At 41.9% G+C, this 18,282-nt stretch overlaps 1 protein-coding gene across 1 annotated transcript in view; it reads right to left on the reverse strand.

Moving 5' to 3' along the window:
- Positions 1 to 18,282, reverse strand: part of LOC148105834 (protein NLRC3-like) — a 111,969-nt gene that overhangs the window by 37,839 nt on the left and 55,848 nt on the right. Inside the window, exons 1-3 of the mRNA XM_087838951.1 lie at positions 11,349 to 11,474; positions 11,172 to 11,264; positions 9,350 to 9,451 (exon numbers count right to left, since the gene is read on the reverse strand). Coding sequence (XP_087695077.1) covers positions 9,350 to 9,451; positions 11,172 to 11,264; positions 11,349 to 11,437 — 284 coding nt within the window. The 5' untranslated portion in view covers positions 11,438 to 11,474. Of the gene's footprint in view, positions 1 to 9,349; positions 9,452 to 11,171; positions 11,265 to 11,348 lie in introns of the transcript that reaches the window.

The following is an 18,282-nucleotide window of genomic DNA, read 5'->3' on the forward strand; positions in this document are numbered from 1 at the left end:
TATGTTGATATTCTGCTTTAAAGAACTAATGAGAACATTTTATAAAAGCTTTGAGTTTCCATCAGGATCCTGTAGAAACAGCTTCCATGTCAAACATCAATATTCTGAATTCTGTTTAGAAAGAAAAAGATTTCTAGAAAATTCTCTAAAGAATTCAAGATCTGTTTTCTTTTCTACTATTTTTTTCAAGTCACTCTAGCACAGATTTCTTTAGTCACATGTCTTTCTGTGTCTTCCATACAAACATTAAACGTGCAAACACTCAACACAGCAACACTGAAAGCATTTGATTGTAAATTTCATTCAAATCAAACTTCAAATCATTCAAATCTGAAATCTCTTTTTCTCTCTGAAACAAAGTGACAGCAGACTGAGTCAAAGACAGAAACCTTATTTAAACACCAAATATTCACCGGCTTCACTTCCTGATCCAGGATTCAAAGAGGACTTTGCACTTACTCAGCTTCTTCCCATGAACGTCTTCACTCTGCAGCTCTGCTGTCTGGACCAGGTCTGTGTAGAAACAGAGACAATCTTCTGCTTCATCAGTCCTCTATGTCTGCAGGCTGAAGTCACATTAAACACTTCACACCAGCAAAGAGTCTGAAGCTCACAGGTCAAAGGTCAGCTGCTGCACCTTGTGTGATATTGTTTGATCAATAATTAACCCGCAGCAGTGTGTGCAGCCATAAACAGTTTAAACATTAAACACTCAACCATAAAAGAAGCTTAAGCTGCAGCTCACAGGTCAAAGGTCAGCTGCTGCAGCCAGTTATGACTTTACATAAATCATCATGTTTTCCCTCTCAGCACTTGGGCTGTTTTGACTCAGCTACACTATGGGAAATGGCCAATGGTTCCACAGCTGTTCTTGTTCACAGCAACATCCAGTTAGAGAGGAAACTGTATAATGCAATGATGATGTTCCAGCGTCATGCTACAGTTGTTGCTCCTCCTCCTCATGCTTACCTGCCACAATTTAACTCCGCCTCTTAAACAGTCATGTCACCTGATCTGCATGTTTTGTTGTACGATGACGTCATCTTGACGTTGACGAGGAGGGCAAGAAAAACTAGTTTTGTCCTGCAGATGGCGATCTTGTACCGTGTTCAGAGAGCCGACACTTTGATGATGCTGGTCTACTCAACTTACTTTTAGCCTGGGTTGGACTCTATATGAGCAGCTTCCACTCTGGTTTTCATTGTTAAACACACTTGTTTGATTTCACTTGTAAAAGTTGGAAAATAAATATTAAATTATTTGTTGGTTTTTGAGGGTCAAATTTCTTGCTTCATTTGAGGAATGAACTGTTAAAGTGGAGAAATGAATCAGGTTAAAATAGTGGTGCTTTAAATCAGTGAAGATGTACAATGTAATTTAAAATGTTGATAAAGGTTGTAGTGGGCTTGTAATGTTACAGAGCCCCGCAGGGGACATGGGAGAAAAAAAAATTAAGATGGACTTTTGCGAGATCTCGCAAAGGTTTTGCGAGATCTCGCATAACAAACTCGGGATCTCGCAAAAGTTTTGCGAGATCTCGCAAAAGTTTTAGCCGCATTCTTCGGAGGCCGCCAGCTCGAAGCCGACCGGGAGGTCGAGGCACGATGTCCCGGGAAAGCGGTGTTCCTCCCAGCTGTAGTAGGTCTCGATCTCCCATTAGCTGCGAGATAGTGGGTGTCAGATCTCCAAAAACATCGGAGCACTTTTGCAAATATGTGATGTCTTGTTAACCAAGCAGGTATCTGACGTTTACACAACTACATTCATGCCTCAAACTATTTTAAAAGTGTATTTTCTGACCCAGAAAGAGTAATATTACAACTAAGTAGCTACCGCCATTGTTGGAATTCAACTTTTGCGAGATCTCAAACCATCCCGAGTTTGGCTTGCGAGATCTCGCAAAAGTCCGTCTTCATTTTTTTTTCTCCCATGTCCCCTGCGGGACTCCATATAATGTAAATGTGGTCTGATTAAATGTGACATTAATGGTAATGCTGCATAAAACCCTGATAAAACAGTTCTATTAGTGGGTCTGTGTGATCAGCATGCAGTGGGTTAAACACACACACACTCATACATAAGGAGGTCTGGTTTCTTCGCTAGTTTCAAGGATGGTTAAGGATGGTTTTCTCCACTGAAAGGAGGTTTTTTCTCCGCCGCTGAGGGCGTTGAGTGTTTGGTTTCTCCACCAATATGTAAGGAGGATAGAGCTCTCATTGGTGCCTATTTTGTGTGTGAATGCGTGTGTGAGCGAGTGTGGGCCAGACGTGGTCTGTGTGAGTGTGGCTGATTGTTGTCTTGTAATGGGGAATAAACTGGGTAAGTCTGCCTTGAAAGGGGATGGAATACATTGCAAAGTATTTACTGGGCAGCACGTAGTATGTAGATCATTGAAGGAAGAAAGTAATGAATTTGTGCACAAAGCAGATGGAACAGTGAGTGTGAATATGTCTGACGTCACTGTGTGTGTGAGACACAGAGAGGTGTGAAAGACAAAGTCAAACATCCAAACTCAGCCTGCAGTTCTGTTCTGTGATTCTACATTTGACTATCCGTTGAGTTTGGTGTGTACTTCTGCTTTGTTCAGATGCATTTAGATACATCACCTCCACTCTCCTGTCTTTCCTTCTCTACCATTGCCTCCTAACTGGGGATGGGTACCGGTATCGGATCTGACATAAACGTAAGTAAATAGACTTTTTTGGTGCTTTTTTTCCTGAGATGTCATACACTTTGGATTCTAGCCAATCATTTTACCTGCCCAGGTACGTATGTTCTTTAAGAGCAGAGCTACAGATTAAAAATGCCCAAGGCGAAGCGGTCAAAGTCTGGCTGTACTTCAAAGCAAAAGATGCAAACTCAGCAACAAGTGCTTTAAGGTGATACTGTGATACTGTGCAAAGGAGGTAACACCTCGAATCTGATGAAACAGGGTGGCTGTAGCTCAGGAGGTAGAGCTGGTCACCTACTGATCGGAAGGTTGATGGTTCAATCACAGGCTCCTCCAGTCTGTGTTTCACGTATCGTTGGGCAAGATACTAAACCCAACTTGCTCTCCGATGCATCCATCGGAGTGTGAATGTGTGTGAATGTACTTAGAAAGCACTGAGTGTAGATAAAGTGCTTGTGAGAATGGGTGTGATTGGGTGAATATGGCATGTTTTATAGAGCGCTTTGAGTACTCCGGGAGAGTAGAAAAGCGCTATATAAGAATCAGTCCATTTACCATTAAACACCCGGCGACGCATAGCGTTTCTTTAAAAGTTGAGAAATGCTCCGTATTTCATAGCTTGCTGCGAGACCTCACACCGAGCACATCTACTGCAGGTGTGGTGCCTGTTATCGACCCGGAGTTAGCAACATCCCCCAAGAACCCGAAGAGGAGAGTCCTGGCCCCTAGTCCTGCCAGTGTAGCAGAAATGATGACGGATGACGATGGCAGCAGCAGCTGGGTGAGTAGCTTAATATTGTTCGTGTGTAATTTACATTGAGTAGGTTAACCACATTATTAAATTAATGTAATGTGAACTAGCAAACACCGTCGTAGTTACATGCGGCTGTCTTCTTGTTTGATAGAGTGATACCATATATGTACTATAGCTGCAAAAAAGGCTAAAATTGTTATCTTTTTACAAAAAAACAGCTGAACATGAGAGGTTTTAGGACAAAATTTGTGTTCTACATTCTTTAAGCAGTGATTCGAGCACCGATTAAGCACCGGTACTGTTTCAAAAGTACCGGTTTGGCATCGGTATCGGATAAAACCTAAACGATACCCATAAAATAAATAATAAGAAATAAACTTTATTTTTCAAACAAAAGCTTTACACAACTTGTACATTCACACAAGCACTTTTTCCATGTTTCTAAGTGCTTCCTGTCTAACATTCACACTCTAATGGATGCATCGGAGAGCAACATGGGGTTAGTATCTTACCCAAGGACATCATGCAGACTGGCATTAAACCACCAACCTTCTGGTTAGCAGGTGACCTGCTCGACCACCTGAGTTACAGCCACCTCATCAAAGTGACCAATCACATTAGAATCCTGTCCTGCCTCCAAACCATCCAAAGCGGGTTTATTTGCACCATGTATGCAGGTAAACTCAAACATCCATTCAGCTGCTTCAGAAGGAAAATGTCAGCTTGTGGTTTCAATCACAGGAAACTCACAGGTTAGAGTCCAGCCAGAGGGCTGCTGTTGTTTATCTGTAAAGTCTTTACATTTACAGAAATAAATAATTATGTGGACACATCTGGATCATCAGCAAACATGAAACCAGGCGACCACCAGGACCAAGCTGACTGCTGACACAGAGTTCATACTCTAACTGCTAGCTGCTCTGCTAGCTAAGTGAACTGATGTTAAAGGTCAGAGTAAAGAAATGACGTGATGCTGCTGGGAGTGACACCACAGACTAGCAGCATTTAGTTACTCAGCATATAATGCAGTTAATCTGAAATCTCTTTTTCTCTCTGAAACAAAGTGACAGCAGACTGAGTCAAAGACAGAAACCTTATTTAAACACCAAATATTCACCGGCTTCACTTCCTGATCCAGGATTCAAAGAGGACGTTGCACTTACTCAGCTTCTTCCCATGAACGTCTTCACTCTGCAGCTCTGCTGTCTGGACCAGGTCTGTGTAGAAACAGAGACAATCTTCTGCTTCATCAGTCCTCTGTGTCTGCAGGCTGAAGTCACATTAAACACTTCACACCAGCAAAGAGTCTGAAGCTCACAGGTCAAAGGTCAGCTGCTGCACCTTGTGTGATATTGTTTCATCAATAATTAACCTGCAGCAGGTTTCTGCTCCAACTCCAACACACTGAACCACCCTGAGAACAAATCAGATGATGTGGGTGTGTCTGCAAGCTTCAATAGTATTAAACACCTCACACCAGCAATGAGTCTGAAGCTCGCAGGTTAAAGGTCAAAGGTCAGCTGCCACACTGTATATAATATTTCAATATGTATACAACCTGACTGTGGGCGTGTGTGCAGCCATAAACAGTTTAAACATTAAACACTCAACCATAAAAGAAGCTTAATCTGCAGCTCACAGGTCAAAGCTCAGCTGCTGCAGCCAGTTATGACTTTACATAAATCATCATGTTTTCCCTCTCAGCACTTGGGCTGTTTTGACTCAGCTACACTATGGGAAATGGCCAATGGTTCCACAGCTGTTCTTGTTCACAGCATCATCCAGTTAGAGAGGAAACTGTATAATACAATGATGTTGCTCCTCCTCCACATGCTTACCTGCCACAGTTTAACTCCGCCTCTTAGACAGTCATGTCACCTGATCTGCATGTTTTGTTGTACGATGACATCATCTTGCCGTTGACGAGGAGGGCGAGAAAAACTAGTTTTGTCCTGCAGATGGCGATCTTGCACCGTGTTCAGAGAGCCGACACTTTGATGATGCTGGTCTACTCAACTTACTTTTAGCCTGGGTTGGACTCTATATGAGCAGCTTCCACTCTGGTTTTCACTGTTAAATACACTTGTTTGATTTCACTTGTAAAAGTTGGAAAATAAATATTAAATTATTTGTTGGTACATTTTTTTGCTTCATTTGAGGAATGAACTGTTAAGGTGGAGAAATGAATCAGGTTAAAATAGTGGTGCTTTAAATCACTGCAGATGTATAATGTAATTTAAAATGTTGATAATGGTTGTAGTGGGCTTGTAATGTAAATGTGTTCTAATTAAATGTGACATTAATGGTGACGCTGCATAAAACCTGATAAAACAGTTCTATTAGTGGGTCTGTGTGATCAGCATCAGTGGGTTAAGGTGAGGCCTTGACTAGTAGAACGTCATGTTGGTGTTTGACAACACATGAGCCAACATCAGACTCCGAGCGCTACGATGCTAAAGATCAGAAGATCCAGTGTGACATCATCGTTACCTGGCAACAGAAGCCCTCAGCCCAGCTGACTTTATTGGAGGATATTTACACCAGCAACACTGTTTAGTTTGATATGACGGATTAACAACATGCTGTGATATCCAGTTCATCTGTAATAGATACTGGATCTAATCAGTCAGCAGATATTTGATCACCTTATTTATAACTATACTAGAAACAAATACAACTGTGTTGGTGATTCATGCAAACTTGCATATCAGCCTTTTAAGGTTTTGTAGTATTGAGAACAAAGAGGTTGTGTTAGGGCTGAAAAGCCCGACTTGTTCTCCTCTGCAGGTCATCAAATGCACCACAGAAGTTTGTATTTGCACAAACCTGTATATGTTTGATGGCTTTATTATTCTCTGTTCAAAGACAATAAATGTGGAAAATGTCTCATGTAGTATCAGCTTCATTTAAAAATGACTGCAAACATTTAGAGAACATGTGCTGCTGTTTGTCCTACATTTCCAACACTGAATGAACCCTGAAAACGTGATGGCAGGTGGCAGATTGGAGTTCACATGAAATATCGGCTGTATGAAGACTAGAAAATATAGATCATAAAAATATGCAGCCAAACATTTGTGGACATGGATAAACTATCTGATCCAAAAAGCAGGAAGTCGCACAGCTAGAAAATGAAAGTGTGTAACAGCTGAAGTCAAATGTAATGTAGAGTTGAATCTGCACTTGGATCCATCTGTGAAAGGTCCACATGTAGGGATCACATGAGTCCTGATGTTTGTCAGTGCAGCTTGATAACTCCATCTACTGTGGGCTACATATACTGGGCTGGTAGCTCCATAGTGTTGGACAGAAACTATTCAATGTGCATATTTTAAAATCAGAGGCTCTTCTAACAAAGGAGCCACGTTGAGTTTAGATCACAGCCGACCACCAGCAGTCTGAAATGGAATGAAGCCCATTGACAGCGAGCAGGTCTAAACAGGAATGGAACGCATCCATGGATAATACACACATGCTGTGTCCCAATTCGGGGTATGCACGCTTGAAGTACGCACACTACGCGTACTACGGACGGTGCGTACTATAAGTACGGGAAGTGCGGAAGTGAGAGGCTTGTGAAATGGGACGGTATATGCTTCGTCGCGCTGTTCAGGTTGCCTAGCAACCATGATACTAACCGCGTTACATACAGCTTTGTTTGACAGAAATGAAGGAGAAAAATGTTTTGTTGGTCAATCATTTTTGTCATGACATCACTTTGATTAGTTGAGTATCTGAGGCTGAAACCACAGGACTGTAAAACATGATTCAAGGGCTTCATTTCTGTACTGAACAGTTATTTAAGACTAGCTAGTAAACAATAATTAGTTAATGTTGTTCATGAGACTAAAGTCATCTCACTGTGGTAATGTAAATATAATATGGCCAATATTATAGTATTGTCAGATTATATATATATATATATATATATATATATATATATATATATATATATATATATATATATATATATATATATATATATATATCACTGACTTTCAGCTTGTTGTGTTTGTGGATATATGACTGACTTTAATTATCCATAAAATCATCAGATTCTCTGTAAGATTAAGGTCGACTATATGTATATTTACAAGTAGAGGCTTTAAAACCAAGTTAATGCTGAAAGTACAAACATCACTAGTGTCACACAACTTTGCCTACATGTGGCCAACAGCAATGTTTTAATGTTCTTCGTTATTAAACATTCGCACATGAATAAGTGACGTCATATTCAGTACTTACTTTTGACAGTTCACTCTTGGCCGCTCCCTTCTGCCGTATTTTGCGGCAAAATTATCCACACCCACCGCCGCGCTATGAATTGTGGGATATATGGGACCACGAAGCGTGCACCGGACCACGCTTGATATTTGAGGAAATCGACGGCGCATTTGGAGTATGCATTTGAAGTACACTTCGAATTGGGACAGCCGTCGTCGCGTGGCGGTGACGTAACCGCACTTAAAATGCGTACTTCAAGCGTGCATACGCCGAAATGGGACACAGCACATGTCAGTGGCTAAAGTACTGTTACGTGTATGCCTGCTGGAGTAGGTGCCATAACGACTGCGTCTGTTGTTTTTTTCCTCAGGAGAGCGGAACACGGGACTGCAGGATGCATGGGGTGTGCGTAGGCACAGGAGCAGAGAGCACAGAATACCAGCACTTGGGAGACGGCACAACACAGGAGTTGAGGGAGCACGCTGGAGACTTATTGTGTGGTGTACATTTACCCCCACTGTAAATAAATGCACTGTTCATTGCACTAAGTTCAGCGTTTGGGTCCTTTCTCCAACATCCCCCACGACTTGCCCTGGCAAACTGTGACACTCCTGCTAGCTTTTTGCCTGCCTGGGTGGAGCTTGTAATGGCCTCTCGCTCTTGGTCCACACAGTTATGATGATTACACCACCTGTTGCTGATTCACCTGGGCTAACCATTTAACGCTGTGGCATGGAGCAGTTTGTCGCTGGGACATTGACTCTCCTGTGTTCATGATCTCAGCTCCTTGCTAAGAAATCTCTCTCTAAATTCACCAGTTGGGTTAACTTTGTGTATACTTTGAGTATATTTTTCCCCGGACCTGGTTACAGACGCTTACCTGTGATTCCACTGTGTTTAACCCCTTTGGTAAATAAACTGTCACCTTTTTGTTTGTCAGAACTCAGTCTGTGCTTGAGTTCCTCTGTTAGCCATGACATTTTGTTGGTTCTCTCTCTTCAGGTCCCTGTAAGTGTTTTATCGGCCTTTCTAAAACATTATATTTATTCGGCTTTGATTGTTTTATGTGCTGAGGGACATTGTTGCATGATCCACTTTTTCTTATCACTCAAATATCCTGATACTTTCAGAAAGTTGGAGAGCTCTCCTGGCTTGCTTAGTCTTTGCTCTGTACTGCACTGAGTGAAACATAAGAGCTCTGGTAAAATAACAAACAGGGCTGTGAGAGCAACTGAAATGATAAAAATACTGTTTAAAATACTGTTAAAGATAAAAAAACACTTTGATGTTCTCTCGTCACCTAACAAAGTCTAAACCCTGTGAACTATTTTAGCTTTAATAATTGTGGATTCAGGTATCCTGAACCCATCTTTGGACATTTGTAATTAAATATTTTAAAACTCCATCAAAGACTCCTGATGTGGCTGTTTGGAGAAGGAAAAGAGGGACAAAGTGGAGCGTCGAGCTGAGGCTTCATTCACTGCAAACCTACAGTTATGTTTCCTTATTTCTGCTGTTTGCATGTTCACAGCTGAAATAAAGCTGCCTCTTTGACTTCATCCTGTTTTGTTTGGGTCCAATCCTGCCTGCCACACAGCGCTACAGGACAAAGTCTAATATTTTTATCTTTTTAATGAATCTTTGGTCATATTTATCCAGGAAAACACAAACATGTAAAGGAGTCATCACAGTTCTCTGACCTCGTTGGTCCAGGTTCACCACTGAAGTCTGGAGGATAACCTTTGGACACATCACTCCTCACCGACGGACAGCTGGATCCTGCAGACTGTGACCTCTGACCTCTGCAGACACAAACATGTTTTATTCAATGATCAATTCTCTGATAAAGTGATTGAAGCAGATGTGATCACACAGACTGCAGATAATGCAGCTGCTTCCTGTCAGTAACAGTCCGATTAGAGTTCAGCCTTTTACAGGAAAACAAATGTCCCTGAATGCAACAGTGAGACACAGTCTGCCTGTGTGGCTGTGATAGCTGCCGTTAGGAGCGCTCATGTGTTTGCAGTTAGACGAGGAGATGTTACCATCATGGACATGTTAACAAATCCTGCAGCATCACGTGGCTCAAACACTTTGTGTTCCTGTCATCTGCAAGCAACAGGAAGTTCATTAATAAAGGCGGGATGGAGACGTGACTGTGATGGTTCTCCTTCATCCAGCTGTTACACACATCTGGGCTCACACGACGAGCCTTTGTCTAATGCAGCAGCTGCTCTCTGAACACTTTTCTGAAGAGGAGCTGCACAAACCTTTGTTTGCTTTCTAGAGCAGCGTATCAAAGTCAAACTACCCACTGCTAGCAGCTGTTTCTATCATAGTTTAGGATCCAGATGTGTGAGGTCTAAATTTACACCTCTGATTAAAATAAATAGTTAAAAACAGCCAATTGTGTCCAAATGTGTCTTAAACCAGATAAACTGACAGTTACAGCTGAGCCTGTGTGTCCTTGGAGACACTGCTCTTCTACAGACAGTGTTGGGGAGTAACGGAATACATGTACCGCCGTTACGTATTTAAAATACAAAATATGAGTAACTGTATTCCGTTACAGTTACCGTTTAAAAAGGTGGTATTTAGAATACAGTTACTTTGTTGAAATAAATGGATTACACGGCGGTACTTCCCTGTTTCATATTGTGGCGGGTCAGGACTGTTTGGGTTTTGTTTGACAGCTACGTTCTGTTGTTCCAGGTGGCAGCGTTATGGTTGCCATGGTTACAGGGTGACGCTCTCTCTCTGCGTGTTTCCTGGGTGAGAGAGGCCTTTTTGTTGTTGTTGTGCTAAGCTAATAGGCAGAATGCTACAGGTATAGCTCTAAAGAATGTAGCATCATAGGCAGTGTAGTCCGTGCTGCAGGGAGAATGGACTGCCATACATGTTATGTGTCTGTGAGCGAGGGAGGGAGAAAAAGGAGAAGTAGGAGTTGTCATCGAGCAAAAACGGGAGCTGGAGGCATGTAAATATAATAATAACCACTGCAGCCAAGAAGAGAGCCTGACGAGCCCAGTTGTAAGTAAGCTATTAAGACTCGACTGTACACCGTGTTCGTGTTTTCCTCCAAAAACAATAAGTTCCGTTGGAGCAGCCTTTCAACGCCTCTCTCTGTCTCTCGCTAGCAAAGTTGACCCAGACAACAAAGTAAAGCTAGTTTTCGGCTACGAGCCCGACACAGAACCCACCATATTAGCCAGAGGTCCCTTTACTACGGTTCGGAGCTGCGGACTTTCAGTAACAGTAATAAATCACAGCAATAGTACATTCATGTAGTTGTAAACAGCATGATAATATATTAAGTAATCCAAAGTATTCAGAATACGTTACTCTCATTGAGTAACGTAACGGAATACGTTACAGAATACATTTTGGGGCATGTATTCTGTAATCTGTAATGGGATACATTTTAAAAGTAACCTTCCCAACACTGTCTACAGAGATGCATTTTAGAAACCAGGAAACATCAAAATCATTTAAATCAGAGAGTTCTTGTTACTAACAGCTCACCTCTCTGCAGCAGAGACTTTAAAATCAATGAGGAAACCTCCAGGCGCGTCACTCTGTAAGGACACAGAGCTGGGTGGAGGTCCAGGCTGGTTCCTGTGAATAATGATGGAGCAGTGATGTGAGTGCTGAGCTGTGACATGGAGAAGAGTCATGGACAGTTAGAGATGGTCATCTCACCTCTGAGCTTTGGTCTGGCTCTCATGTTCCCCACACAGAGTGCTTTTAGAGGGAGGGACTCCCTCCTCTCTGTCCTCACACTGATCCATGCTGCTCAATTCACATCAGCTCACACACACTTTCTACCTTCACCTGCAGAGGAAACACAAATCATTCATGTGCACATCAACTGAAATCCTCCTTTACATCATGTGTGCTGTCCAAATATCAGCTGCTTCTTTCCTGCTTCATCTCAGTGTCAGCTGAATGCAGTCAGACAGCAGTGTGAGGCAGACGAAGCTGCCATCAGCTGCTCTACTATCAGTCCAATCGATGGAGCCACGAAGCACACACGATGCATTCACTGACACACACTGATTCACTGTGACTAGAAGTTTCAGTCAGTTCAACAGGTGTGAACAACATTCTAAACGAACACGTCAAGCTTGGATTGCAGCGGTCAGACGAGTGGATATCGAGTTCTCTGCCATTTTTGTTGGTTTGCTCGCAGCATTTTCTTTCTGGTGAGTTCTAAATAAATTCATATCTCTCTTAATAGACTTTTAGTGTTATTTTGAATGCGCTGAGGTCATAGAGAATTAGATAAAGCATCCTAATGTGTGATGCTGCAGAACCACGTCATGTTGACGGAGAGGCTTATTATTTGGCATTATTGCATTCAAACCAGCATATGAAATGGATGTAACAAATCCAGACTGGGCTCCAACGCTGCACATGGGGCACGACGACATACCTGTGTCAAACTCAGACCGGCGCACAACACTGCTTGATAAGATTGTTAAGGTGTGCTGTGTTTTGGTGAATATGTGCCCCAGTGTGGTTGTCAAACCAGGGCCAAATGAAACTTGCTCTTGTTGAATATTCATAAAACTGCTGTGTTGCATGTACAGTTCATTGTAAATAATTGTACTTTCTGTAAAGTGTTTTCAATAAAATAGAAAAGAAAAGTATGTTCATTTTAAACGGTTCACTCGTTAAGCTGAAAGAAAGATGCTTTAATCACAGGAGTCACACATGTGTCCACTGTACCATCTGGGAACTCTTCTTGTTTAGCACTCGTAATAACACAAACACTAAATCCTCCTGTTTGTAGCAGTGTATACACCTGAGACTGTCACCTGTCTGTCTGTCCTGCACTCTCTCTCTGTTTCTTTGTCTCTGATTGTGGAATAAAAGTATGAACATGTATTTATAAGTTATACTTGTGTTTGAATCCTGCAACTTATCACACATTTGATTTCCATGTGTGACAACTGCAAGTGTCCAGAGTGAGGACAGACTGAGGGACCCACTGCTGCACATCATCTGTGAGGCTTTGCACCCCTGATGATCCACCAGGACAAACTCAGCAGTGTGTGAGGAAGAGGAGGAGGAAGAGCCAGCAGCAGCTGACAGATGGAGAGAATAGACAGACTGTTCCCTGTTTGTGAAGGACTGCTAATTGTCTGTCCTGAATCAGTCTTATTAGGTAATGTTCAAATAATTTGATCATTCCAGTGTTTTCAGTGCGGGAGAAAGTACTCAGGACCTTCAAGTTACACACTATGAAAGGCAGCAACAAGTTTAATATTCAGAAATCTAAAGTTTGTATCAGCAGCAGAATGGAGCTAAAAATAAATGTTTGTTTCAGTTCTATGAAGCTTTGAGTATTTTGGATTAGTAGCACTGCTGTGTTTGTTGCATCATATTGCTGTAATTGTTTATATGCTTTATATATTCTGAGGTAAGTTGATCTATTGTGTTACATCATATTCTATAAGGATGTTATGTGTTTGTTTACTTTCTGCCCAGTTTGACCCATTTAACAAAAGTCAGCCTGTTTAAGGCTCTGATATCTATTCTGTATGACTTAAAGCAGTTATGACATGGTCTGATTTTCTCACCCAATAAAGGAATATTTCATATATCAGTCTACTCTTCATTCTATCAGACACAGTTTTCACAGCTCGTACATTTGCTTTTTACACATATATGTAAGCATTGAGTCAAATTTAGTAATGCCAACATACTGAACATCAACATTTGTTTCTTATATATAATACATCTATATATACACAGTCAAAGATACTTGTCTTTGAGTGAAGATTTAAGGTGATAGGAAATATAAATAACTTCTACTTGAATCTTTGACACAGAGTTCAAGCTCACTGCTGTAATATATATATATATATATATATATATATATATATATATATATATATATATATATATATATATATATATATATATCATAATAATCTGACAATACATATAATATTGGCCATATTATATTTACATTATCACAGTGAGATGATTTTAGTCTCATGGTCAACATTAGCTAATTGTTATTTACTAACTAATCTTAAAATGACTGTTCAGTACAGAGATGAAGCCCAACAATCATGTTTTACAGTCCTGTGGTCTCAGCCTCAGATACTCAACTAATCAAAGTGATGTCATGAAAAAAATGGATGAGCAACAAAACATTTTTTCTCCTTCATTTCTGTCAAACAAAGCTGTATGAAACGTTTCTCGCTGTTAGTATCATGGTTGCTAGGCAACCTGAGCAGCTTGACGAAGGCTAGACTGTCCCATTTCACAAACCTCTCACTTCTGCACTTCTCGTACTTATAGTACGCACTGTACGTAGTGCGCGTAGTGCGCGTACTTCAAGCGTGCACTCTCTTAATTGGGACACAGCACAAACTATAAGTACACAAAACAGGAACGTAGCTCAGAGTGGCGACACACTCGGCCTCGTTGGTCCAGCTGTGAGTCCGTTACCGTGAACTATGGAGCGGCAGATTTGTGCTGGAACTAAGCTGCACACAGCTGATGTTAGCCAGGAAAACATTACACACTGACTTTAATGGAGAGACCAGAAATACAAACACACAGTTTGTTGTGTGAAGAAATCAAATGTGAGCTGAACAAACAGTAAAGTTCCTAAAGACAAACTGTTAAAGGAGGAAACAAAGCAAACTTATAGTTTCTTCACACACCAACAACAAGCTCCACTCCACACCTGGACACTAAACACGGACACACAGGTGAGCTGCTTCCTGGAAGGAGACAGGACTCCACCTGAAACTCAGCACAGGTGGGAGGGGCTCAGCTCTGTGTGTGCTGATGTGTTAACTTTAAAAATATGCCGTCTGACTGCTCAGACTGAGTCAGAGTAAAGTTCACATGCTGACGTGTGGAGACATGAAACCTTGTTGTAGCTGCAGGTGTGAACACACTGATCCCAGATCAGCTCTGCTGTATTTGTAACATGAACATTTCTGCTGCAAAGCTTCAAATGTTCAGCATGTTTCTCTGTTTCCAGTCTATAGATCCAGTCACACTTTCTACCTTCACTTGTGCAGTAAAGACTGAGAGCAGAGCTAAAACCAACCGTCCAATCAGTGAGCAGCATCAACACCTGAGCTTCATTCAGACTCTGTTATTGAAGATGTTGTTGGTACAAAGTTCATCTGCTGTTCACATGAATCCATGAAAGATTTATTTCACTGAAGGTTTCCTCAAATCTCATTTCAACGTGTTGAAGTAATGAATCAAAGTGCAGACTGAGAGTGGATCACATGATGTTTAAGGTGTGTCGTGTGACATGTTCAGTATTGTCACACATGTCTAGATTGTCCCTGATATCATAACTGCTCAAACACTGATGATTATATTTGAAGAAGTATTACTGATGGCAGCAAAGTTTGAATGGAGCTCTCTGTCTGTGCTGATTTGTCGCCCTCTGGAGGTCAAAACACAAACTGCATGATGTCACTGTAACCACCACAGTGACAGGAAGTGTTTTTAAATGACTGAAACACTGAAATGATGCTAACGGCTGTCATTAGGCTCACTGATAGCAGTGCTGATGTGTTCATGTCAAACACTGACTCAGGTCAGACTCCTTCATCCTTCTCTAGCATGAGGCCGCCCTCAGACCCACAGGAGCTCTGACCTTTGACCTCCTGACCCTAACCATTTTAGTCTTGTTGCATCTTTAAATGCAAATCCATCCAAACTGTAGCAAAGCAAAAGAAGCTGGAAGCTGTTCAATGAATGATGTAGTTGAAGGAGCTTGGAAAGAAAAGCGTCTGGACTTCTTTAAGTTGATTGAAGACGTTTCAACATGTGATTTCACAGGAAATCACATGTCAGGGGGGCTAGGTCTCACAATTAGTTCACCCAAAACCTTGGCTGATTGCGACCCACACCCGTTCTCACACCTTGGCTTGTGTGATTAGGTAGAGGATCAACAGGGGGTCTGTGTCCCTGAATTTAATCACACCTGCTGACTTCATGTGTTCTGCTCTGACAGCTGCCATGTGTCACAGCGTGGATAATAAAGCCATCAAACTTCACTCAGCTCCAATAAGACCATCAGTGTTTGATGTCCAGAGGATTCATGAGCTTTAACCACGATAGAAGCTCACAGGAAGTTAAGATGAAGATGAACCATGTTGTGACTGAAGGACAAAGCTGAAACATACAGATGTGTACAGATTCAAGATTCAAAGATTCAAGATTCAAAGCGTTTATTGTCATATGTACAGAAGAAATAGCATGCACAATGCCAAGTTCGATAAGGGTTCAAAGAACAAGATAAGAATAAATAAAAAGATACAAATAAGGATAAAAAATAACTTAAAAAATAAAATAAAAAGATAAATAACTGCAAATAAGTACAAATAAGTAATTGAAGACACGTGTGGTCTGCAGATGTCGATGTACATGGATGTACAAAAGAGTTTAATGTGCAAAATGAACTTAGTGTGCAAAATGACCTGATGTGCAAACTGCAGTTTGAGGTCGGTCAGCTGTTCAGGAGTCTGATAGCAGTGGGGAAGATGGAGTTGTTGAGTCTGGATGTTCTAGATTTCACACTTCTGAACCTTCGTCTCGAGGGCAGAGGTGTGTCTCTCCTCTGGACTCTGCGATGGTAGATGCTCTGCAGAGAGAGCAGTGGGGTCCTGATGATCTTCTCCACAGTTGTTATCACTCTGCAGGCGTTTGCGGTCCATAGCAGTATTGCTGCCGTACCATGCAGTGATGCAGCTGGTCAGTGTGCTCTCCACAATGCAGCTGTAGAAGCTGCTGAGGATCTTGGCCAACATACCAAATTTCCTCAGCCTCCTCAGGAAATATAGCAGCTGCTGAGCCTTCTTGACCAGCTGTGTGGTGTTCAGTGTCCAGGGGAGGTCCTCACTGATGTGGACGCCCAGGTACTGCTGCTCACCCTCTCCACTTCAAGGAACGGGGAAAAACAGCGGCTGGTGAGGCCTCTTCTTCTTCCTTGTGTCCACTATCCAATTCAATGCAATTCAATTTTATTTATATAGCGCCAAATCACAACAAAAGTCGCCTCAAGGCGCTTCATAGATACAGAGAAAAACCCAACAATCATATGACCCCCTATGAGCAAGCACTTTGGCGACAGTGGGAAGGAAAAACTCCCTTTTAACAGGAAGAAACCTCCGGCAGAACCAGGCTCAGGGAGGGGCGGCCATCTGCTGCGACCGGTTGGGGTGAGAGAAGGAAGACAGGATAAAGACATGCTGTGGAAGAGAGACAGAGGTTAATAACAGATATGATTCGATGCAGAGAGGTCTATTAACACATAGTGAGTGAGAAAGGTGACTGGAAAGGAAAAACTCAATGCATCATGGGAATCCCCGGCAACCTACGTCTATTGCATCATAACTAAGGGAGGATTCAGGGTCACCTGGTCCAGCCCTAACTATATACTTTAGCAAAAAGGAAAGTTTGAAGCCTAATCTTGAAAGTAGAGATAGTGTCTGTATCCTGAATCCAAACTGGAAGCTGGTTCCACAGAAGAGGGGCCTGAAAACTGAAGGCTCTGCCTCCCATTCTACTTTTAAATACTCTAGGAACAACAAGTAGGCCTGCAGTGTGAGAGCGAAGTGCTCTAATAGGGTGATATGGTACTACAAGGTCATTAAGATAAGATGGGGCCTGATTATTTAAGACCTTGTATGTGAGGAGCAGGATTTTGAATTCTGGATTTAACAGGAAGCCAATGAAGGGAAGCCAAAACAGGAGAAAAGCATCTATCAACTATCATCTCCTTTGTCTTATTAGTGTTGAGGGTGAGGTTGTTGTCCTCACACCTTGACACCAGACCAGCCTCCTCTCTCCTATATGCCACGTCGTCCTCTCCAGTGATGCGACCGATCACTGCAGTGTCATCCGTGAACTTCAAATTGATGTTATCTTTGTGGGAGGCGACACAGTGATGGGTGACCAGGGTGTAGAGGATGAGGACGCAACCCTGTGAGACGCCAGTGTTTGTGATAATACTGGCTGAAGTCTGGTTGGCGATCCTGACAGACTGAGGCCTGCCAGTCAAAAAGTCCTGTTGCCAGTCACAGAAGGTGGGGTGCAGGCCGAGTGTTGCCAGCTTGTGAGTGAGTTTGTGTGTGATCACTGTATTGAAAGCAGAGCTGTAATCAATTCAAAGTACCCTGATGTAGGAGTCTTTGTTTTCCAGGTGGGAGAGTGAATAGTGAAGCGCAGCAGCGATGGCTGCGATTTAGCCTGGAGAAATAGTTTGTTGCTTTATAAGAAAGCCCTCCGCAAAGCCAGAACATCTTACTATTCGTCACTGATTGAAGAAAATAAGAACAACCCCAGGTTTCTCTTCATCACTGTAGCCAGGCTGACAAACAGTCAGAGCTCTTTTGAGCCAACCATCCCTTTAACGTTAACTAGTAATGACTTCATGAACTTCTTCACAAATAAATTTTTTATCATTAGAGATAAAATTACCAATAATCATCCCACAGACGTAATATTATCTACAGCTACTCTTAGTACCATTGATGTTAAGTTAGACTCTTTTTCTCCAATTGATCTTTCTGAGTTAACTTAGATAATTACTTCCTCCAAACCATCAACGTGTCTTTTAGACCCCATTCCTACAAAACTGCTCAAA

This window comes from Neolamprologus brichardi, chromosome 3 (assembly GCF_056152115.1).
Source record: "Neolamprologus brichardi isolate AB-2024 chromosome 3, ASM5615211v1, whole genome shotgun sequence".
NCBI lineage: Eukaryota > Metazoa > Chordata > Actinopteri > Cichliformes > Cichlidae > Neolamprologus > Neolamprologus brichardi.